The sequence below is a fragment of the Typopeltis vanoorti genome, chromosome 10 (genome assembly GCF_054136105.1).
Source record: "Typopeltis vanoorti isolate ZY-2024b chromosome 10, IOZ_Tvanoo_1.0, whole genome shotgun sequence".
NCBI lineage: Eukaryota > Metazoa > Arthropoda > Arachnida > Uropygi > Thelyphonidae > Typopeltis > Typopeltis vanoorti.
In genome coordinates this window covers 54,126,288-54,151,629 of record NC_143558.1, presented here as the reverse complement: position 1 = coordinate 54,151,629, position 25,342 = coordinate 54,126,288, and the positions used below count along the sequence as shown (strand labels likewise).

Genomic DNA, 25,342 nt, shown 5'->3' with positions numbered 1-25,342 from the left:
CTCAGCAGCCAACGAATTCAAAAGCAACAAACAACAAAAAGACCATAAACTTTCAGAGGAAACTTTACAACTACTAAAAAAATGAGACTAAATATGAAACAAGACAAAAAGAAGGATTAGGAAGAAAAACTGAATCAAAACTAGACTTAATGAATATATTTGAAGAAGAAGATAAATAAAATAAGCAGAAACCTAACGGAAGTAGTAATCTCAGCAGCCAACGAATTCAAAAGCAACAAAAAGACCAAAAAGACCATAAACTTACAACTACTAAAAAAGAGACTAAATATGAAACAAGAAAAAAACTTAATTTCTAAAATAGAATATGCAGAACTATGCAAAACAATAAGGAAACATATAAGAAATGAAATAAGATCTTATAACACTAAAAAAAAAATAAAAGAAACAATTGAAAACAAAAATATGAAAATACTAAGAAAACATCAGTTGGCAAAAGTCAAATAACTGCAATAAAAGACAAGAATGGAACTTTAATAAGGAACCAAGAACAAATCCTAAGCAGGCTAGAAGAATTTTATAAAGAACTCTATAGTGGTCCTTCAATATAAATCTACCCTATGTATAAAAAATGATAAGCTGTTTTATGTCACGTTTTTATTTCACATTTGTATGTCACGTTTTTTGAAACGTTTTGAAACTCAGGGGCTACCCTGAGTGTCGAGTCTTCAAAATTCGAGTCATCAGAATTCAAAGAGAACCGGCCTACCAGTCCGGAACTCGGGGGAGGGGAGGGGGTTGGGCACCAGGGGGCATAGCCCCCCCTAGTAAAATATAAATAACTCTTCTCCATTGCATATAGAATTCATCCCCATTCATTTCAGATGAAATAAAACAAGCATTAAAACAAATGAAGAATGGAAAATGTCCTGGTGAAGACCTAATTCACACAAAATTAATTAAATGGGGAGGAAATAATATCATTCACCATGTCACAAACTTACTAAATCTATGCCTAGAAGAGGGACAGATACCAGAAAACTGGAAAAATGCTATCTGATACTGTTATTTAAAAAAGGGGAAAAAGAACTATAGTATTCTCTCCAATTAGTATTCTCTCCAATCTGTACAAAATTCTCACAAAAGTAATAACAAACAGGTTAACCCCTCTTCTAGACTCCAATCAACCAGTAGAACAAGTAGAATTCCATAAAGGCTTTAACACAATTGATCATATTCATGCAGTAAAACAAATAATAGAAAAAGCAGAAGAAAACCAATTGCCTCTCTGTTTAGTCTTATTGATTATGAAAAAGCATTCGTTTCCATCAAAACTAATGTGATAAGCAAAACACTCCAGAATCAGGGAGTTCCTGAAGAATATATGGACCTCCTCCAGGAAATATACCACACTGCAACAGCAACAATCCAACTTCATACAAGTAGCAATAACATATCAATTGAAAAAGGTGTCTGACAAGGAGACTATCACCCAAAATCTTTACAGCAGTACTTCAAGAAATATTTAATAATATAAACTGGACAAACCTTGGTATAAAAATTAATAGCAGAAACTTAACACATCTAAGATATGCAGATGACATCATAAATTTTTGAAAACACTCCAGAAGACCTTAATATAATGATAGAAGACCTATATCATGAAAGCAGAAAAGTCGGTCTAAAAATAAACAGAGAAAAAACTAAAATCATGTTTAATCATTTTGTAACACCAAAAAAACATAATAATAGAAAACAATTTCTTGGAAAGAGTCTCTTCATATACATACTTAGGTCATCTCATTGATCTAAACTGTGGACTCCAAGAGGAAATAAATAGGAGAGTTCAACTTGCCTGGTGTGCATTCAGAAAATTGAAAAGCATTTTTCAAAACAATGATGTTCCACTTTGTTTAAAAAGGAAGACATTTAACCAGTGTATACTTCCAGTCATCATATATGGTTATGAAACTTGTCACTAACAAAAGCACCGGCAAATAAACTAACAACAACTCAAAAAAAAAAAAAAATGGAGAGGTTGATGCTAGGCATCACATCAAAAGATAAGAGCGAAACACCTGGATAAGAAGCCAGACTCGCATCACTGACTTCATTCTTCACCATAAGCGACTAAAATGGAAATGGGCCGGATTTCTATCCAGGAGAGAAGATGAATAATGGACTACTATACTAACGAACTGGATTCCAAAAGAAGGGAAACAAGGCTGAGGGCATCCTAAAAGAAGGTGGAGTGATGAACTGTCAAAATTTGTTGGGGGAAAATTGGTCAGCCATTGCCAAGAACAGAGAAAGGTGGAAAGAACTGGTAGAGGCCTTCATTCAGTAGTGGACAGAAAATGGCTGAGAAGAAGTAGAATAGTGGTTTCTTGCTAGTTGCTGTTATATAGTGTGTGTGTATGTATAGATGTATATATTCCTGAAGATGATCTTAATATTCTATCAAAATGTAGAATTTTAATATTATTAAAGTTTTTATCTCAAATGGTAGTTGACTTCATAAATCAATATGAGTACTGTTTGTTTTTTTGTTTAGTTTTATCGAATGACAGGAGCTTTTTCACTGGCAGCTCCATGGATTCCATTGACTCATTGAGGCAGGTGCTAGACATTATGCAAGCACTATTCAGTATTCAAGGATAGTGCCATAATGATCTTTCATACTTTGAACTCATTCACCAGTATATATTCCAAACAAACTGGCAACCTGTTCTGCTCATTCACTGCTCTCCAAGCAAAGATGCAGTCCTGGCATCCTTGCTCCATTTTCAAGGATAATCTTTAATTCCTTCTCCCCCCCCCCCTAAAAATCTCTGTATCAACCCCCTGTAAAAACCTTTCAGTAACTTGTATGTCTCAATCATGTCATTCCTTTCCCTCCTTCAACTAAGTTCTGTAACCCACAAATTATTATTATTATGGATTACTCCATGGAGTGCTTAGACTCATAGAGGGAGGTCCTAAACATCATGTCAGGCATTATCCAATATTTGTGCAGTATTTATCATACTTTGCTTTGAACTTATTCATATCATATCATCCTAAACAGACTCTTGCAACCTATTCCACTCATTCCCCCACTCTCCAAGCAAAAAATATGGTTTTAACACCCTTGTTAACCACACTCTTGCTCAATTTCCAAGGATGGTCCCTAGTTCTCCCACCACCAGACCTGTTCTGAAAAATTTCCTTTGTATTAATCTGGTAAAAACCCTTCAGTAATTTGTATGTCTTGATCATTTATCACCTCTTTTCCGCTTGTAAACCAGTTTCTGTAACCCACAAATCTTCAACTTTTTCTTCTAAGATTCATTCCATAAACCTGCTACCATCTTGTCACTCGCCTCTGGATTTTCTCCACCTCTCACTCATCCCCAAGAAACCCAGGTGACCAGATCTGCACAGTATCAAGATGGGATCTTATCAAGGCTCGATAAAGAGTAATAATAACCTGCTTGTTTCTGCTTGTCAAAGTATTCTTCAGTAACCAAGTAACCTGATGAACTGCTTTAGCTACTTTTACTGTATGCCCTCTAAACTTGAACTCCCTATCCACTAATACTCCTAAATCTCTGGCTTCATCAATTTCCTGGAGTACAGTTCCATCAATGTGGTATACAGCTGGTAATCTTTTCACTCCAAAATGCATAACCTTACACTTCACCTCACCAATCCTCACATTAAACTGACATCCATTCTTCTTTTCTCAGACAGCCAGTCTATCCAAATCATCCTGCAAAATTTTAACATAATCTGTATTAACTATTGCTCTATCCAATTTTGCATCATCAGCAAACAACTGAATAGTTCCTCAGATCCATAGCAAAGGCTCTATTTCTCAGAACAGCCTTTGCCATGTCACAGGCCTTTTTTTGGATCCTACTCCTGAATAAACTACTCTCTGATATCTCTCCATCAACCACACTCTTATCCACCTCACCAATCGTATATCCCCATGTGCTGCAGTTTATTGATTAGAATTCCATGTGGTATCCTGTCAAAGGCCTTTGCAAAGTCTATCAGTATCACTGTAAACCCATTACCTTTATCCAACTCAGCTGTTACTATATTATAAAACGTGAGCAGGTTACTGAGGCATGACCTACCCTTCACAAAATCATGTTGTCCCCCATACAGTATCCCATTTCATTCTGTCCATTCCTGTACTTTGCTCTTGAAGTTGACCAACTTCTCCAGTACCTTGACAACAACTGTTGGTGGTAGATGTCTTTCATCACCTGGTGAAATAGCACCACCACCTTGCTTATTAGAGACCTGAAGTGGTTTCAGCCATGTTTGGTTTCTAGGGCAAGGTTCCTGGTTCTCCCCCCCCCCCCCCCCAAAAAAAAAAACTCATCTCACATGCAGTGAGAGTGATAACTTCAATGATATAGCATCTTACTGTAGGGGAACCCTTTCTGATTTGAGGGTACAGCAGTAAAATGGTTCTGCAGGCTGGCTGCTGGATAGTACATGGGACTGAACTAGCTAGTAGCTTCCTGATCAGCCAGCGTCAAATCCTGCAGCTGTGTATTTTGCTAGTTCATGACTGGAGTGAGACCAAATAATGTAGCTGCAGGTGGACCTGTTGAGGCCATGTATGGACAGGAGACTGATTTCCCTCTTTGTGGATGGCATATTTGTAAGTCTGTCACCTTACTGTATGCACCACTTACCCTTTATCTTATCCTAACAAAATACAATGAACCACAACCCAAAGAAATGTACTTTTACTGCAGATCTCAAAAATTCTCCCACAAAAAATAGTTAAAAAAAACTCTTAAAAAATATCAAAAATCCACCCACAAAAACATCAAAAATCCAACCAAACAACCATCAACATGGATTCTTTCGAAAAAAAATTTTTTTTTAAATTCTGTATCCACTTCATCAACATCCGTGGTCTAAACAGCAATATAAACAATATGCACACCACCACCTGCACTCATCTAAACCAGAAGTACTATTCTTATCAGAATCCTAACTGACAACCTCAACAGCCACTGTCCATCTCAACTGCCCAAACTATACATTACACAGCTCTTTCCACCACAAGTGGCACTCGTGCATTCATCGGAATTGACACACCCACCATGCCAGAGACTGCGAATCCTCGAATCCCCACTTTGATCTGCTTTGGCTTGAAATTTCCATGCTAAACCAACCTGCCCCTTTTCATATGCTCTCTCTCTCTATCGCTCTCCAAACTCTGTCAACCACTCTGACCTCTTCAGCTATCTCTCTTTCTAAAGCTTTAAAAGACTAAAAAACTGAAACAGATTGTCTCATGGTGCCTTCTGCATTCGAAATACCCCAATAGTGAAGTCCTCCTTCTTGGGGACTTTGTCCACAACCCACATTGGCTCCCCTTCTCCAGTTTTGACTGCAGAAAACCAAGCTTCAGAGAGAGAGAGAGACAGAGAGAGAGAGAGAGAGATAGTGACCTAATCTACCTGCCAGAATACCTGACAACCCCCTCCATTTTGCCAACACACTTGACCTTTTCCTAACAAGATTCCCTTCTAGGTATGCTGTGATTTTCGGTTCTCCTCTAGGTAACTCGAACCCACAACCTCATACAAGTCTCTTTTGCAACAGACCTACCAGTTCACACAGTCGTATCCTTTGACACTACAATGTTGCCAACTGGGATGACCTCTGTGACTTCTATTCCTTCTTTCCATGGTCTGACTACTGCTTCAGTTCTGATCCAAACACTTGCTCAGACCGAATAACAGAAATCTTCCTCACAGAAATGAAGGCCTTTGTCCCTCATTCCACTCCAAATTCTCAGCCACCATCCACTCCATGCTTACCACAAATCCTCACCAAGGACAAGTCGGACTTTGAAAGTGCCAAATGCTGCAAACTCACCTTCTGCCCAAATGGCAAAAGCCCCCCCCCCCCTGAACACACTACCAAGAACAGCTCCCTTCATGTCACCTATAGTCTTCTGACAAAAAGAAATCCATGACATAAATCCATTGACATAAAATAATCTTCTTGACATGTGAATGCAATCATTATCAGGTCCATATATATCAGTGAGTATCATAGTATACATTACTGATTATGTTCATAATTTATACTAATGTAAATTTTTTTATATAGGTCAGTTATAGATTTTGATGAAATGGCAGCAGGTTTAAATAAGCGTCGCATGATTCAGTCTGCTGTATATAAGGAACTTGTAAAGGTATTGTATATTATTCAATTTATTTTATTTATTTATTATTATTTTTTATTTTACACTACAAATAGACACATGTTTCTGATTTCATTATTTGAATGATTTCAGATCTTCTATTAGAATTTCTGTTAAAAGAAAAAAGATAACATGTGAAATGATTTATTTCATATAAAATTTTAACCCAGGTATCAAAGACTTCCCCAATATAATTTAACATTTGAATAGAGGCAGTGTTTCTCAAACTTTTCTGGCTGCAGCCCACTAACCCCATATCATACCCTTTATTGATAGGTCATATTTTACCAGCAGTGAACCTTCACATGCAGCCCCTACGAGCAAATTTATGAGGGTGTCATAATATACGTAACCTTAATATATTTAAGTTGAAAATTAGGATAGGATTTCTTGATGCATTTCTTACCATATCTACCGTACAGTGGCTGATTTTATCTACGATTGTACATTTTCGTGTTAAGATATACAGCAAGTAGCAAAATGTTGTACATATTGTTGTATTGAAATTAAATGAATTATGTAAAAAAATTTTTAATTAATAGGATTTTTAATATATTGTATTTTAAACTGTATCTGAAAATTTACAAACTAAGATTTAAAAAACTGAAAAGTACTGTATTTATTTCCTAATATAATTCTCTTACAGCCCACCAGGAAAACCATGTGGCTCACTCACTAGTGAGCCACAAGGTTTTCTCAGTAGGCTGTGAGAGAATTGACACTTGGACATACTCTGAGAAATGTTGAAATAGAGGCCTGAGCAAACATAACTGAAGATTAAATAATACAAGCACAAAGGTAAAAACACGAATATTGTAGAGTAGCTGGTCTAATCCTGGGATCAAGTTTCCTACAAAGAGGAATAACTGTAGCTCATTAGATCATTTGAGATTAGGGTCATATGACAAAGTTTCACAGCTCTCTTTTTACAAAGATTCCATGAGGAAACTGGACATACACTAATGAGCAGTTGAATTAGAGATACCTGGCGTGTTGGCGAAATGGTGCTGTGGTCGCCCTGGCGAATGGAATAGTGCCACGTGGCATGTGATGGGGTGCCATCAGACCTTGTACTGACCGTCTGAGTAATAGTCGAGCACAGAATGGGGAAGACTTGAGATCTCAGCGAATTCGATCACTGCCAGATGTATTGGGCATTCCATCTCCGAAGTCATGCAGGCACAGGGCTTTTCACGGGCCACTGTGTCAAGAGTGTACCGTGAGCACATGGAATCGGGTAAAACCACAGCCGCCAGGGAAAACTGCCATGGTGTACAATGTGTCGATGACAGGGGACGCCTTCGGCTTACTCGGATGGTAACAGCAGATAGACGTGCCAAAGTGCTGCAGATCACTCGCCAATTCAATGCTGGACAACAACGACATGTGAGCAGCCACACCATCCAAAACCATCATCTCCTCGCTGTGGGGTAAAGAAGCCACTGCCCAACTAGGGTACCTCTGTTCACCGCACGCCACAAGGCACAACGATTAGCATGAGTGCAGGAACACCGCCATTGGTCCCTAAATCCATGGAAAAAGGTCGCCTGGACTGATGAGTCGAGGTACATGTTGGTACATGCCGATGGCAGGGTATGAGTGCATTACCAAGTACATGAAGTGATGGATCCCTCATGCCAGCAGGCCGATGGTGATATCCTCATATGGGGACTGTTTACATGGGATGAAATGGGTCCCCTGGTACATCTACCATCTTCCTTCACCAGCAAAAGATACAGGGACCTGCTGTCAGATCATGTGCACCCATTTCTGCACCTACAGCACTCTGCAGGAGACCTGTACCTACAGTAAGACAGTGCACCGGCCCACTGCTCCTGAATTGTGGCTGAGTGGGTGGATGAACACTCCACGGATATGAGGATGGTTGGCTAGCCCCCGAGGTCCCCTGACCTCGATCCTATCGAACACAGCTGTCGAGAGAGAGAGAGAGAGATATAAGTGCCCTGGACCCTGCTCTGACCAATCTCCGTGCATTGTGGGAGGCTGTGCAGTGGTCATGGATCAGTTTGGCTCCCCAACGCTTCGTACCTTGTGGAGTCCATGCCATGCTGCATCGCTGCCGTCATCAAGGTGAAAGGAAGGTGCTGTCTGCTACTAGGCAGGTATCTCTAATTCAACTGCTCATGAGTGTATGTAAGACTTTGAAGTCTTTTACAAACAAACTTTGTTTAAGGGAGATGGTGTGTTTTGCAACTCTTGGTTATTCTGACTCATTGAATTTAATACAGTTTAGAAAGTTGGTCCTTTCTAGTTCTGTCCTTCACAAACTGATATTGCTGGATTTTTGACAAGAATAATGGTTAGAGCGTGATTATAAGTATAGATAAGAAATATAGGAAAATAAGTCATTTATTGACCTTATTAATATTTCGCTGGATTTCCAACCAGCACTTTCAGAGTGCAAATTACAACTGTAATAAACACACAACAGTCAATTAGATTGTTGTAGAAATGATTCAAATTATAACTGAAAAAGGAACTAACATCCTACCAGGGTCCCCTAGATAAAAACAAAGTCGATTACAAAAGTCATTCTAAATGTGGTCTTAGAATAACTCTTTCAGATCATTGACAGATTAAAAAGTGTCTCCTGATTTGTCATACAGATGATTAGTAATTTTTATGTTCGGGTGTTAAAGCAGGTGTTAGCAGAAATACTAGTCTGTCCAAAGTAGGCTAAATTGCAGGCACAAGGAACTTCACATACTCTAGGACAGGGGTTCTCAACCTTTTCCAGTGGCATACCACTATATTTAATTCAAAATATTAGATATACCAGTAAGCAAATCTGTTTTCTTACCAGCCGGCAGTGGCTCACGTACCACGGATTGAGAATCCCTGTTCTAGGACATGTAAAAGGAAGATTGCTAGCTAAATGTATAGCTTAAAAGTGGTATGGAGATCTGTAGAGAACTGTAGCTATCTTTTTTAATGTATTTTGAATATAAGTGATGGGAATAATTTTCTTGTGATTTTGTATGTTGATTGTAGTAGGGATGATTGGGGGGGGGATGACATTTTGTATATAAAACTGCCATATTCAAACCAAAATCTTATAGGTGTTATGCCATACGCAAAGAAATTCACTATAGCAAACTGTTCACTTTTAAAAAAAATGATTCCCATGGTAATACTTATGGGTTTAAACAGAAATAGATGATGAACGATTTTAGTAGTCATGTAAGTAGTGGGTCTAAATAGAGGGAATATCATAATTAGTTTCTTTTTCTATAGTGAAATGTATTTTTGGATGTTGTCTCTGTGAATGCACTTAAATGAATCTATTTGTGTCTAGGACATAAGACCAAATAGTAAACACATCATCTACATAGTGTAACCAAAATTAATTTATATGTAGTTGTTGGTACTTAGTTTTTAAAAATTCCATATAGGAATTGGATAGAAGTGTGTGGGGGGATGGAATGCATTGCAGTTCCATTTAGTTGGTATACATTTTTCTTTCTATGAAAAATAGCCTGAATAATTCATGAATATATTATGTCTAATGTAGATTTTCTTTCTAAAACATGGAAAACTGTCAAAGTTTTCTGTTTTAGAGAGTAACCATCAAAGGATATACTTTCTAATTTGAGGAAATGATTATGAATGAGGAGATCTAGAAAGGTAATACGATAGTAGTTTTCTATTTCTAGACTAGATCATATGATGAATGTAGCATCTTGGTAAACCCTTGAAATTCAGTTACAGAATCTTGCCAAAAGTTCACATGAGACATAGAAAATGACCATTGCATTTCCCTTTTAGGTCTAATTTTTTTATCAGCCAGATGGAAGACTCCAGTTTTCTGTTTTTAGGAAGAAACCAAATGCACACTCAAAAATGTATTAATTTTTCAGTGTGGGTTTGGTTTTCACCATTTTCCAGTCTCATCACCACTAATATGCTGGTGATATGCAATATATGGCATCTCCCATTCAAACCAAACCCTGCTTTCTTGTGGCATAGCCTGTTTTTCCTCCCAAAGAAGCTCTAGCACTATCTGTGAACAATCACTGTCAAAGGATACTTTCTAATTTGAGGAAATGCCAGCTATGAGGGTGGTCTGAAAGTTCTCGGACTTGAACATAGATGGCAACACTACTGGGACGATTTTTTTTTTTTTTTTAAGTTGGTACATCTGTCATAAGCATCCATGTGAAATTGCAAGTCAGTCTATCAAGTAGTTTGTTTTATACAGCTGTCTGAAACAAAAGTGTTGTCTGCATCCCTTGAAATGGATAAAATAGAGTATTGTGCGGTTATAAAATTCTTTGTAAAAGAAGTTTAACGCCAAAAGAAATTCATTCGAAATTCATAAAAGTTTATGGGTACTCTTCTCCTTCGTTTTCAACAATTAAGAAATAGGATGCCAAGTTTAAACGTGGCCATATCAGCCTTGAAGATGATTCACGTGAAGGACGTCCAAAAAGTGTAACAACACTAGAAATCATTGATTGAGTGCACAATATTGTATTGGATGACTGGCAAGTCAAAGTGTATGAAATTGCTGAGATTATAGGCATTTCAAAAGAACATGTAGGATATATTTTGCATGAAGAATTGCAAATGAAAAGTCTTTGCACAAGACTTGCTCACAGCAGATCAAAAACACACTCGCATGAAAATCTCTGCACAGTGCTTGGAGCGTTTTAACAAGAATAAAACTGATTTTATGTGTCGATTTATTACTATGAATGAGACTTGGATTCACCATTACGCACTAGAATCCAAACAGCAGTCAAAACAGTGGACAGAAGCTGGTTGTTCAGCGCCAAAGAAGACAAAGTCAATTCCATCAGCAGGAAAGGTCATGGCATTGGTGTTTTGGGATGCTAAAGGCATTTTGTTTATTATCTTGAAAAGGGTAAAACAATAACTGAGGAATATTATTCCGATCTTTTAACCAGACTTGACGAAAAAATTTGTGAGAAAAGACCCAGTTTGCAGAAGAAAAAAAATGTTCTTTTGAAATGCCTATAATCTCAGCAACTTTGACTTGCCAGTCATCCAATACCATATCGTGTACTTGATCAATGATTTCTAGTGTTGTTACACTCTTTGGATGTCCTTGATGTGAATCATCTTCAAGGCTGGTATGGCCACATTTAAACTCGGCAGCCCATTTCTTAATTGTTGAAAACGAAAGAGAAGAGTTCCCATAAACTTTTATGAACTTCGAATGAATTTCTTTTGGTATTAAACTTCTTTTACAAAGAATTTTATAACCGCACAATACTCTATTTTATCCATTTCAAGGGATGCAGACAATGCACCTGCCCACAAAGGTGTTTTGGCAATGGGAAAATTAAGGGATCTTCACTATGAATTGTTGGAACATCCATCCTATTCCCCAGATTTGGCTCCCTCTGACTTCTATCCCTTCCTAAAACTAAAACTCTTCCTTGCTGGTCAGCACTTTTCTTCGAATCAAGAGGTTATTGCAGCTGTATAGGGATATTTTGCAGATTTTACTGAGAACCACTACAGAGATGGGATAATGGTGCTGGAACATCGCTGGAATAAATATATTAGTCTTAAGGGAGATTATGTTGAAAAATAAAAATGATTTTGAAATTATAAATTCGTTTTTTCATTGTTAGGCTGAGAACTTTTCAGACCACCCTAGGTGGTGGCTAGATGGTGTTTATCACCTGATGAAACCTCACCTTGAAGTTGGGGTCCTAAAGTCTGCTGCCATCTACACTGTGAGATTATGACTAGGAGGAGGCCATATAGAGATATGTGGGAAGGAGGAGGGCACTGTTGAGGCCATGTTATGGTGTGCAGACTGTATGCTCACTGTATGGACAACATGTCTAACTCCTCCTATTGCATATTTCTTTGCTATTTTTCTCTTCACCTCTTCAGCACTCTTATGACAATAATTTGAAATAGTGTCACTGTGGTGAAAAAAAACAAAACAAATCTTTTTCAAAAAACTAAAAAAATTTCGAACCTTAAAAAAAGATGTGCTTTGCATTATGAGATACTAAGGCAATTGATATGAGGTCATTAGCCTCTGTGTACAAGTAGCCCAATCATGAAGTGACTTCACATGCAAAGGTTGCTTGCCTTCACTTGGATAAAGGATGAAACCAAGAATATAATTTCTTGTCGTCTTTAATTTATAGTGTAACCAAGGATAAAAAAACTTTCACCACGAGTAAATCTGTATGGAATATGAAAGAAATCAGTCCAAACACTAAACTAGTTGTATACAAGATAGTATTCAAACCAGTTTTAACTTATCGATCTGGGAGCTTGGTTAAAAATAAAATAGTTGATCCGTGACTGGAGACCACAGATATGAGAATTCAGAGAAAAATTATGCGAGTGAGAATATGGCATCAGTGACAGAATCATATTAAAAATAAAGATATTAGGAAGGAACTTGACATGGTTAGCATTCAGAAATATTCAAGCAGAGCCACTCTCAGGCAGTATGGTTACTTATGAGAAGAAAGTTTGGGAAAACAGTTGTTTAATGCCACATTGCAGGAGAGAGAGAGAGAGAGATCCAGAGAAAGATGTAAGTGAATGGATTGATGCAGTTATAGTTTGACCACAGATGAGAAAATCCTCGACACTTCTGCACATTGCAGAAGATGGCAAATTCATTCCAATAATAAGATAATTAATTCATGGGATGAGTGTTTATCATTACATTTCTGAAAATTTGCTTTTCTTTTATGAACATTATTCTAGTTTTTAAAGTGGTAACTATTTTGCTTGTATAACAGTTGGAAAATTTTTCTTATAAAACACGTGATTTCGCATGTTGGTGACAAATTCGTACATCCATTATTCTTTTCTTCCTTTCATCATGAATTGACTTCTTGGCTCTCAGCCAGCTACAGTTCTCTCAACTGTTGGCAGACTACCTAAGTAACTTACAAGACTGATACATAAGATTGTCAATACTGGGGTTTTGACAGATAACACACTAATCTGGAGGAATATTGTAAATATGAATTAGTAATAATATAAATTCTTCATGTAGTACTGTCATGGTATCATATACCCCCCCCCCCCCCCTTGAAGGTTCACATCAGGAATTTGATGATGGTGGACTGTTCGTCTTAGATATATGATCAGGTCAAGATAATGATATCTTTGGTATGCACCACCTTGCCAGGTCATGGGACACCTTCAGATATAAACATGACATTTCTATTGATAGAAATTAGTAATACATTGTCCTGCTTTTGGTTATAATAACTGCTTCAGATATTCACAGAAGATGTTCTTGCAATTTCTAATTCCTCCTTAAGTTTCATGAATGAAGAGAACCATCTTAGAGTTACCCAAATTCTGTATTGCAATTCATTTTATAGATGTTCTCTCGGTTCAAGTCAGATCTCTCTAATGGCCACTGCTATATTCTGATGTTATTCTCTGCAAAAGTACATTTGCAATAGTTTAAGGATGCTTCATGTCTTTCATGTCAAGGTCAGTGTGTATGTATAAACTGCCACTGTTTATTATTCAGAACATTAATGCAGCTCCTGGCACTCGTGATTCTATACACTAAAACCAGCAGGCCTAATCCATACCACTTAGGAGCAGTCTCGCATCATTACCCAGTGTCTTCAGACTTCATCACTGGGACAGTATGTTCAAATAAAAAAAATGGTCTCCAGGCATCTATCACTCTCAAACATTTTCACAGTAACTTGTTACTCCATAGTGCAGACTGCATGCCTTGGTCAGTGTCAGTTAATGAAGTATATTTATTATTGTTAACAAGTCTCAAGGACCATGCCTCTTCTGTGAAAGTTCATGACATGCAATTCTGTATGTTGTGGAAACCTTTATGCAACTGTGGCTCAAATGTCCAAACAAATTCTCAAGGATCTTGAAATGCTTAAATGTTGTGTAACAGTCCACATACATTTTTCTCAAATGACATCCAACTATCATTCTCCTCTAAAGCATTTTTTCCCCCATGTACTCATCACTGAGTCATAACAAGATCAGCAAAAATAATACAACTGAAACCAAAACTGAACCATATAGTCATGTTGTGTGTATCCTAAATCCAAATTTTAATAAATTTCATATGGTTAGAGCAGTTAATGCAGTATACTGTATGATTTCAATATATTCTGCTTCTATTTGTTCCAATGTTCTGAAAGAAATAAAAATTGGGATGGATCAACAGTTTTTTTTTAAGTGTTCCAAATTTTAATAAAAGCCATAAAGCAGGAGTCTTGGAATAACTTGCTGTTGGCAAGATAGGGCAAAATTAATATTACACATGTTTACATTTGTGTGAATAAGGTTCTCAAGTGACAGTTTTTGGAAGATGAGAATACTACAAATATGATGTGTTTGTGCCAAGAAAGGCTACAGATGTAAGTCAGCCTGAGAAGGCATCTGATCTGATCTGAAGATTTTGATATTATCAGGGGTAAAGGTAAGTGAAGTGCAAGATCTTTCTTGAAGGAAATGAGATTGGACTGAATCTTGGCAGCACTGAAAGTTGATGAAGTTGTCTTCACCTGACTAGAGAATGGCAAGCAGATCTGTGTTTAAAGGTACTGGTTATAGAATACCATCAAATTTTGGAATGTTTAAAGACTAAAAAGTCTATCAACTAAGAAAAAGAAATGGAAAATGCTGTTATCAGCAAAACATTGGATAGGATTTGAGATAAGTGACAAATCGTTTATGTATAGTAGGAAAATAATATGTGCAAGAACAGATCCATGGTTACTCTGACACTTGAAAACATCACACCAATCCTAGAGGAAGTGGTATTCCATTAAGTATGGAATTAAGGTATGAAACTCTACCATGCTTTGCAGAGGCCTAAAATGACAGATGTCATGTTTGGTCTCCAGAGTAAAGTTTCCAAATGTCCCCCCCCCTTCTCTCTTCTTATGTGTAATGAAGATGACAGCCTAAAAGGACATCCCAAATAACATCCACTTTATTGTAATGATTCTCCTTCATTATTACAATAAAGTGGTTCTGCAGGCCTGCCAACAGATGGTATATAAGACATACCTAATGGGAATACATCAGGAGACCACCACCAGCTAGCAAATAATTAGCAGCCATTTACTATCCTAGATCATACCTAGAGGGAGTCAAAATATATTATTATGCAAAGGATATTGCTAAGATCATGCAAAAGGCAGAAGACTAGGTGCTCTGTGTGGGAAGCAAAGAGATCAGTGTAAAAGATACTGGTTATGGAAAATTTTGAAGATTGTAAGTCTTTCATTCCACATTGGATGTATGGATATAAATAAAGAACTTTTCCTTTTCTTTGGAATCATGGGACAGAATTTTTCTGTTACTATTCACTCCTATTTATCCCTTTCATTTGGATTTAGCTGTGGCATTCAGACCTAATTGTCTATGGTATACCAGAGTGGTTTATTAACTTTTTGTTTTCAGTTAATAACATTTGGATCTGCAATATTATTATAAAAATTATAGAAGTAAAGAGATTGAGTGAAAGACAAAGTAAATTCAAAATTAATATTTTTATCACAAACAAATATTATTAGGGTAAAGTATGGTATTGTATGGGCATAACAATGCACTTTTCATGCACCTTTTATGCATGCATGCACACATGTGCATGCATGCATAAAAGGTTTGCTTTGCAAGCACTATATACAAATCTGTATTATAACTAAAATCTTATATTCTAAAGAGAAAAGGACCCACAAGCTTAACATCAGACATAAAGAACATAAACATCACACAAGCTTTGTTATTTTCTTCTCTCCAAGATCATAAGATTTTATTTTATTTTATTTTTTATTTTATGTATTGATCCCATACATGAGAGGTCAAGGGATCTAGATTTTTAGAAGTGGAGAAACTACTGATTTTGTATGTATGCTAGGAAAGCTAGAGGTAAATGTCAGCCTTAGTCTTGTCTGGTGAACTGGGCTAAAGAATGGTGAAAAGATCTTTTGTTCGAGGAAAAAAGAGAGAATCGTTATGGTGGCATTGATGATGAATAAGCATCTTCAAGTCATAGAAGAATAGTGTGAATGAACTGTCAGTGTCTTTTTAGAGACCAGTTGTAGAATATCTTGAATCATATGATGTTTGCAATTGTTGGATGATTAGGAGGAATGGAACTTGCTGTTATTAGCAAAACTTTGGATAGGGATTGAGGTCAGTGGTAGTAGATAGGCAATAGAACAAGTCCATGGGGCATTTTTCATTAGTAGTGAAACCTGAAAAGAAAAAACACCCACCATGACATGCATTAAACTAAAGAAGAAATTTACATCAGCTAAAGTGCTCTGTATCTATGCCAGGCTAGAAAAAGCGTTGTTAAGAGAACAGATCCACGAGGCACGAAAGAACTTAGCATTTACCCAAGCCAAAGTGTTACAACTAAAATCTGAGCTATCCAGTTATGTTAATCCAGAAATTTGGGATATTCTGGACAAGATCACAGACGACTCGGCCAAGCATCTATTACTCAAAAACAAAGCACAATTAATAACAAAGTTTCAAGCATTAAAACTACAGGAAAGCACAAGACAATTATGATGCCATAATGAAAGGAGCAGCCAATCACCCATAAACGCAGCTAGGAGCAACCAACCACCATCGGACCACTGTCTGGTTATCAACCAATCGGATTACAACCTCACCCAAGGTGAACTCTCGCTACTAGAGAAAGGTTTAAATTATGCCATTGCTCTGAGGTCAGTAAATTAACTAGATATAATCTATCATCTTGTGAGAGAGGTTTAAGATCCCTCCCTGCCAATTTAGCTGACAAAATACGGATGGAAACAGCCTGTTTACTAAATTCAACCAAAAAATTAAGCAGCAACCTAAACAAAGCTGAAAAACTGGCCCTAAAATCCCTAAAAAATAACTGTGACATTATTATCACAAAAACAGATAAAGGGAATGCCACTATTGTTTTAAATCGGACAACCTACATAGAAAAAATGAACCATTTGGTATCGGACCACAACACCTACCAAATGGTAAATTACAACCCCATGCAATGCAACAAAAAGAAAAGTACTGAACTACTTAAATCAGTTAACACTTGGCCGGAAAAAAACAATTAAAAAATTAATACTGCAGTATGTCCGCGCGCCCAGAATTTATGGCCTGTCAAAAGTACACAAAACAGAAACACCATTATGTCCTATTGTAGAAGGAATCGACAGCCCAAATTACCACTTAGCCAAAAAATTAGCGGCCACACTCAAGGAATTGGTTTGTCATTCCCCTTCCTACATAAAAAATACACAACATTTCATAAACATAATTAAAAACATTACACTCAACGACAGGAGCCTGTGTAGCTCAGTGGTTGTGGCATTTGCATACCACAGCGCTTGGTCGCACGAAGGAAGACTTGGTTTCGAGTCTAGTCGGTGATTAGAGGAAATTTTTCTAAGCTTTTTTTGACCGGCTCCCGAGTCAGTCGATCTCTGGCACGGGCAAGCGTGTTTTTCGTCCTGTAAACTCAAGAAAATCGACCGTAGAACCCACATTATTTCAGACATTAAATATGTATTGTGTTAGGGACCACGAGATGGCGGCACATTTGAGCCGTCTCTCTTCACTGTGTATCGCTTAATTAGTGATAGCCTTGGGCAATCTATCTCTGATTGGTACCAGTGGAGATTGAACTGCCCACTCAGTCTCCAAAGTTAGATAGGGCTAAATGGCCTCGCCTACTCCCATATATGGGAATAAAAAGGTGTTAGCTAACACTCAACGACCAAGATCTATTAGTTAACTTTGGCATAACTTCCCTTTTCACCAATGTCCCAATCAATGATACTATCTTGCTCTTACAGAACATATTTCCACACGACCTCACGGCCCTCTTTGCCCTCATACTCCGCTCCGGATATTTCGTGTGGCAAAACAATTTTTATCTTCAAAAAGAGGATACAGCCATGGGCTCACCACTCCCCCCCCCCCCGAATAGCTAACTTTTAAATGGAAGACTTTGAGCAACGAGCTCTAGAGTCGGCTTGCCAAAAACCCAAAATTTGGCTCAGATACGTCGACGATATTTTCGCCATTTGGCCCCACGGCTGTGAAGCACTAAATACATTCCTAAGCCACCTGAACAAACAACACAAACGCATCCAATTCACCATTGAAATAGAAAAAAACAACTCTCTTCCGTTCCTAGACACACTTGTCACACGTCTTCCTTCAGGCTGTCTCTCCTTCTCAGTTTACCGCAAACCTACATACACAGGCCAGTACATACACAAAACTTCTTATCACCACCCAACACAAAAACTAGGGGTCATAAGCACCCTTAAACACAGAGCTCACTATTTATTCAAATGAACAAGCTCTTAATCACGAATATGAGACCATCAAACATACCTTTATGAAAAATGGATACAGTATAAAAACCATTCACAAGATCCTCCACGAAGATACCACTAATAACAAAAAAAGATTTCAAGAATGTTATTGCTATACCATATGTTAGAGGCATTTCTGAAAAAATAGACAGAACACTACACAAATACAACATCAAATCTACCTTTAAAGCCCTGACAAAATTAAGACACCTACTCAGTTCTTCCAAGGATCCTCTGCCACACCTAGCCCACCCAGGGGTTTACAAAATACAATGCACATGTAACATACCATACATAGGGGAAACAGGGTGAACCATCCCAATCAGGAAGGATGAACACAAACGGCATATAAAGCACCTCCATTTTGGAAAAACCGGCCTTTCTGACCATGTACTCCAAACATACCACAGAATTAACTGGAAAGGTACCAAGTCTCTACGCTGCACCAAAACCTGGTTCGAGCGGAAATTCAAGGAAGCATGTGAAATGCTCAAACATAATCTGAATAAAAATGATGGTCTAACCATTCCAAGAATGTGGAGGATCCATCTACAACCTTCATAGCAACCACAAAGAAAAATCTCAATACAAGAAGACTTGGTGAACTGTTTTTTTTTTTCCTGAACATTCAATAGCAACCTGCACTGTATAAATCCAGAAGATAATCGTAATATAACAATATGAACTGTATAATTCCAGAAGAATCCTAGTACGAAAGGACTTTAGCAGAGTTTATTGTAGTTTTTATCGGTATTATTATTATTATTATTTTTTTAATCACTAGAGGGCAGGCTAAGAAAAAAAGATTAGTTAACAATGTAGGTGTAATTTACCTGTATAGAGTGCAACAGCATGTAGCTTGGTTCTTATACACATGTATCCTTCTGATGATGACCTCAATACAGGGGTCGAAACGTAAAGTTATTATTTTATTATTAATCAGTAAAATAATCTTTTCAACACGTGTGTTTTGTGTCCCTAAATTCACAAATATGAATGCTGATAACCGTGTAACCTTAAAAGAAAGAGACATGCAGTTGATGATTGGAGAGAAAACTGTGTGTCCAGATATGAAGGGCAGAAGGCAGACCATAGTATGGCAATTTGCTAAGTAGCCTTCTCTACCAGATCCCATTAAATTCCTTGGAAATGTTAAGTGCAATAGCAGAATAGTGTCCATATCCTTGAGGTGAATGATATGGACTAGGAGATGACTCTTTTGAAAAATCCATATTGATGGTCATAATTAACTGGTAGTACTCCTCTAGATGGAAAGGTTGTTTTTCATGGAAAGGAAGAATCTGCATACAGTTAGATGGAACTGCACTGCATCCCTCCTTCCATTTTTATATTGAATTTCTAGAAATAAAGTCCTTGGTTTTCTAGAAATTCAATACTGCAACACACAAACAACAGTCTGGCTTTTCATTGTGTAGATGATTAGTTTATTATTTGATCTTATAGCCTTAGACACATTGAATTTGTTTAAACAGTTGACATTCTAAAATGATTTCACTATAGAAAAAGAAACAAGTGTCTTCCCATCCTAGACAAATTTGGTATGTGACTACCAAAATGGTTTATTATACTTTTCTTTTTATAGGAATCCACACGCTGAATATACAGTTGATTGTCACTATAGCAAACTTGTAGGAACCCCTAGGAGTGGGTTTTTATAGTGGACATGTTGCTATAGTGATTTTCTTAAAATATAGCATTATACATATGGGATTGTGCAGCAGTTTATATATATCATACTCACCCCCCCCCCCCCCATTCCCTCTTATAACCAACACAGGATTACAGGGAAACTATTTCCATTACTTATATATTAAGAGTACTTAAAAAAAGATAGCTGAAGTTCTCCTTTTTTTTAGTTTATAGGGAGCTTACACACACTTGAAGATACATGAGCAGTCACACCACCATCCATCCCAACAGTATGGCATCCTCAAAACACTTGGAAAGGCAGGAAGCAGGGCTATTGCTTTAATGACTCAGTCTCTGCCACATAGCTTGGTTATTTTCATGACACTTTTTTTAGTCATTGGCTATGATTCCTGTAAAACAGACAAAATGTGTGCTTGTCTTCTCTATTTCTTCCACATTTTACACACAGGATTCACAACAAAACTATTTCCACACTAGTATATCCAAGGTACATCTGAAAATTTCTGGAAAGCAGCTATCATCCATTTCTCTAGAGGAACAACTTCATTCTCTTAGGTGCTGTAAGGATTCTTGTACCTTCAACTTATCCTACTTTGAACATACCAATAAATCTGTTAACATATACCTTGAAGAACATAAAAAACAATTTTAATCCTATTTCCCAAGTAAGCAAACAAACAAGAAAGTCAAGTTTGCACCTGCAAGTAGTGCAAGTCCAAGGCAACTCATGGTAGTGCCAGTCAAGGCAACTCGTGGTAAAGGTGGATAAAGATCATGCAAGTCCAAGGCAACTCATGGTAGTGCCAGTCAAGGCAACTCGTGGTAAAGGTGGATAAAGATCATGCAAGTCCAAGGCAACTCATGGTAGTGCCAGTCAAGGCAACTCGTGGTAAAGGTGGATAAAGATCTGATCACTTTTCTTAGTGTTTTCCCCCTTAATATAAAGCACATCCCCTTGCAGAGATGTATGATGCTAAACATTAAAGGCAATGGTTACTATCCATATGGTTTCGACCTTTATTGAGGTCTCGTCAGTGGGAGCCAGACTTGAAAATGCTAAGGATGAAGTAATGCAGAGCTCATATGTATTTTACCAAAACAAGTTGCCACAAGGTGCTTTGACCTTATAAATATAAAATCTCAGGATGAGAGATAGATGTATACAGTTTTTTAACTTGGGTATATTATGTATTCAAGATACCAAGTAATTTTATATAAACTTGGTTTTAATCCTATTTCCCAAGTAAGCCTTGACTGGCACTACCATGAGTTGCTTTGGACTTGCACTACTTGCAGGTGTAAAAACTTGACTTTCTTGTCTGTTTGCTTACTTGGGAAATAGGATTAAAACCAAGTTTATATAAAATTACTTGGTATCTTGAATACATAATATACCCAAGTTAAAAAACTTTCTATAAAAAAATAACAATTGCAATATGGCAAGCCAGAACTGGCAGACCATGTTTTGGATACCTCGTCATAATTAAATTAAATGATTAAATGGTAAACAACAGCTGTGTCATAGAAGCTCTATAGGGGTAAGCAGTGCTTTTCTTGGGATGGTATGGCATGCCAGCACCTTTGTTAACAGGACATATCATGTGGTACATTTAGAAATTTGCAATATTTAGTAATTTTTTACATGTCTACTTGATATGCAATTATTTGCATATAAATAACTAAGCTTATGCTTAGTTATTTAATGAAATCTACATTTATTGCTGTCTGTTATTGAGATATTTGCTATATATTTTTTTATACTGGCTGTATAAAATTTTTGTTGAAAATCTATATATATTTTACTTATTTTTAATATACAGTAAATTTATGTTTAATAAATTGTGTATTATATTATTAATTTGCTGTACTTATTCCAAAAACATTATCACACTATGAAGTAAAAAATATCAGTAAATAATGTTTTAATTTTCTTTTTAATTTTCAATTTTTCCTTCTAGCAAAGAATGAGTATCCACACCTATTATTGTACAAAAAAAAAAAAAAAAAAAAAAAAATATAGACACATGTACCTATAATGAAAAGAGCCCAGAGTATGTAAGTAGGAAAACTGATATAAGTACTCTTTAAAGAAGCTGAAATTTGAGTTTCTGTTAGGCAAAGTTGGCATGATTTTGCAGACTGTAGATGAAAATGAACATTGTTGAGGTTTGAGATAAAACCACCTATCTGTTAAATGAATCTGGATGGCTTTATAAAGTTTGCCTTCATCTGCATATAATCTGTTTCTCTTTGCTTGGCTTGGAATTTGGGGAGGGATAGAATATATATAGTGACAGGTTCTTTACTAAGCCACATGGAGAACTTGTGTACAGTTGACTCCACTTTATGACTCAGATCACAGAAGTAAGGTGATGGAATGTGATCCTTCTATTTAAGGTTGCTGGCTGACTGATCTTGATCATGGTGATGAATTTGCTAAAGTAGGACTGAGATATTTTTAGTAAAAGAAGATAAAAGACAAGCAGAAGTTCTAAGTTGTATATTAGAGTAAATATAAGTAAACTTATACACACATGTACCTCTGATGAAAAGAGTCCCAGAGAGTAACTGAGAATAAAACATCTTAATTACTGTGAATGATGACTAACAACTGGATCAATATTTTTTTCCCCTTGAGTTTAATGTTGCAAAATATTGCATACATATTTGCATTTTCTAAAACTGTCCCATTGAGTTGCTGTGCCTGGATTACTTCTCTGCAGAGGTAGAAGCCTATGGTTCAAGTGAATTGTTATATTTTGCCTGGTCCTTCATTTATTGTCAGTTTAATTTAAAATTATGTAATGCAAAGTGCATATTAATGCCCTCAAAAGTGTCTGGTGAGAGGAAAAGTGAATTTGAGAATATCAAATGCTTGTAGTGGAAAGCATTAACTTCAAAAGAGAAGCATTACATTTTAACCTTTGGGAATCAGAAATGAAATCGATAGAACTTGAAATCGATAGCTTCAGTTTTCCCATTGTGTTATAAGGCATCATCTTAAAGAATACACAGAGAGTGCATATTATATCATAAAGTTCAAACTGTAATTCCAATTCATAACAACTGAACAAATGAGAAATTAGGATTTGATTTATTTTATTTTATATTTTTGAACTGTGTGGCTCCCACGTATGAAAGGCTATTATAACCTATGGTACATTTTGTACTATGGTGGGCTAAGGATTTTTTTTTTTTTTTTTTGGCCAATTTTTTTTATCAATTATATATATATTTTTTGTAATTTTTTATTTATTTTTACATAGTTTTTCATCTCGCATACAGAAAAATCAGCCCTTCAGAACACATGCAATTTACAGACAGAAGATACTTGTGGTGGTGGATGGTGGATAGCGTTGATGTAGTTGATTGGTAGTGGTGGAGACGGAGAGTTGTACACTAGGTGCCCTCCCGCGATGAGTCTTTGGACTCCTTGGAGGTGTCACGAATATTAATAATAATAATAGTTTGAAAACCCTGCTTTAGAGCCCAAACATGGAACTTTTTCAGCCACTTCAGACCTCCAATAAGTAAGGTGGTGGTCTCATCCTGTTAATTAAATCTCTGACATATTCCTGATATTCTATAGAATACCAGGAATATGTTAGAGATTAATTAACAGTGCAGAATAAAAATGGAATTAATTCACTGCAGTTCTGTGCACACAATAAGTTGAGAATAAATGATGCATTCTACCAGCATAAAGAAAACCTTAAAATAACATGGAGCAGTACCTTAGGAAACTTTTCCACAATACACTATATAATAAAAAATAGAGAAGTAGACTAGACCTGACGTAAATAGTAGTATTTATTATTTATAGTAACATGTTTATTCCAGTAGACATCAACATATCTGGTGACTAATTTATAAGAGGTACTGTGTTGTTTCAAGCTGTTTAGCTAAGAAATGGTCAATTTAAATTTAGCAGAAATAATTTTGTGCCAAATAAGAGTAGATGCATTAATCTGCAGAGAATAACATAAATTGAGTTGCAATTAATGATCTGCAACTCAATTTTTTTAAGTTATTCTCTGCAAATTAATGCATTGCATGTACTCTTGTATATATCTCTATGGGTACACAGTATAAAAAAATGATTTCTGCCGAATTTAAACTGACCATTTATGTTGGAGGTAGATTACTTAGGCACTACATCATATTAAGAATATATCATGCTTCAGAAAAGTAATTAGAATCAGTAACATTATTTATTATTACTGCCATAGTAATTTAAATTTGGAATTAAACTTGATTTGATAAATCTTTTAGCTGGTAGATCCTGGAGTTAAGGCAAAACAGCCAACAAAAGGAAAATCAAATATAATTATGTTTGTTGGTCTGCAGGGAAGTGGAAAAACCACAACATGTACAAAGGTGTGTATGCTTTTTAATGATGTTTTGAATTGTTATGCTATTATTTTATGTTCATTGTAAATGTATAAAGTATAAATTTTGGTAATTCATGACTTTATGCCATTGCCACCAGCATGGATTCAAGTCTCATGATGGAAGGCTAAAAATAATTGCTAGATGCTGAGTTTTTTTTAAACTTTTTCCTGTTTTTTTTCCCAATGTTATCTATACTATAAACTTGGATGCTGAAAAAGAAAAATAACAAGCTCATGTAACAAGTTAGCTATCATGGTGGTGCAATACTGCAGCAAATCAGAGAAAAATTCAATATTGTTGTGCAGTAGTTTGATTATACTGAATATAATAGATCATCATATTATAAAACTAATTTTGAAAGATGTGTTCTTTTGCTTGTAAAAATACACTTTTATAATTGTTACTATTCATATTAAAGACTTTGACAGTGTTAACAGTGTTTATTGAATGATTAGTATTTATATAAAAGATTATACATTTTGTACTACATAGTGGTTTAGCTATCATTGTTAAAAAAAGTAAGTGAGCAAAAAAGACCGACTTGGTAGTATGTAGTAGTATATATAGAAGTATAATATATGTACATAAGTATATGTATAGTATATATATGTATATATATAGAACTTCCACTGTACCTTCAGTTTTATTACTCTGATACTGCATACCTTGAGTTTTATTTTAAATGCCTCCACTTTCCTCATTAAAACAAGAACCATTGCTAACCAACACCCAAAAACAGTCTATCTTG

General features: G+C 36.3%; 1 protein-coding gene across 1 annotated transcript in view; it reads left to right on the top strand.

Annotated features, from left to right (window-relative positions):
• The window catches only part of Srp54k (signal recognition particle 54k), a 197,087-nt gene that overhangs the window by 39,537 nt on the left and 132,208 nt on the right, over nucleotides 1–25,342 (top strand). Inside the window, exons 3-4 of the mRNA XM_090399586.1 lie at nucleotides 6,088–6,172; nucleotides 24,475–24,579. Of these exons, the coding sequence (XP_090255712.1) occupies nucleotides 6,088–6,172; nucleotides 24,475–24,579 (190 nt within the window). The remainder of the gene's footprint in view (nucleotides 1–6,087; nucleotides 6,173–24,474; nucleotides 24,580–25,342) is intronic.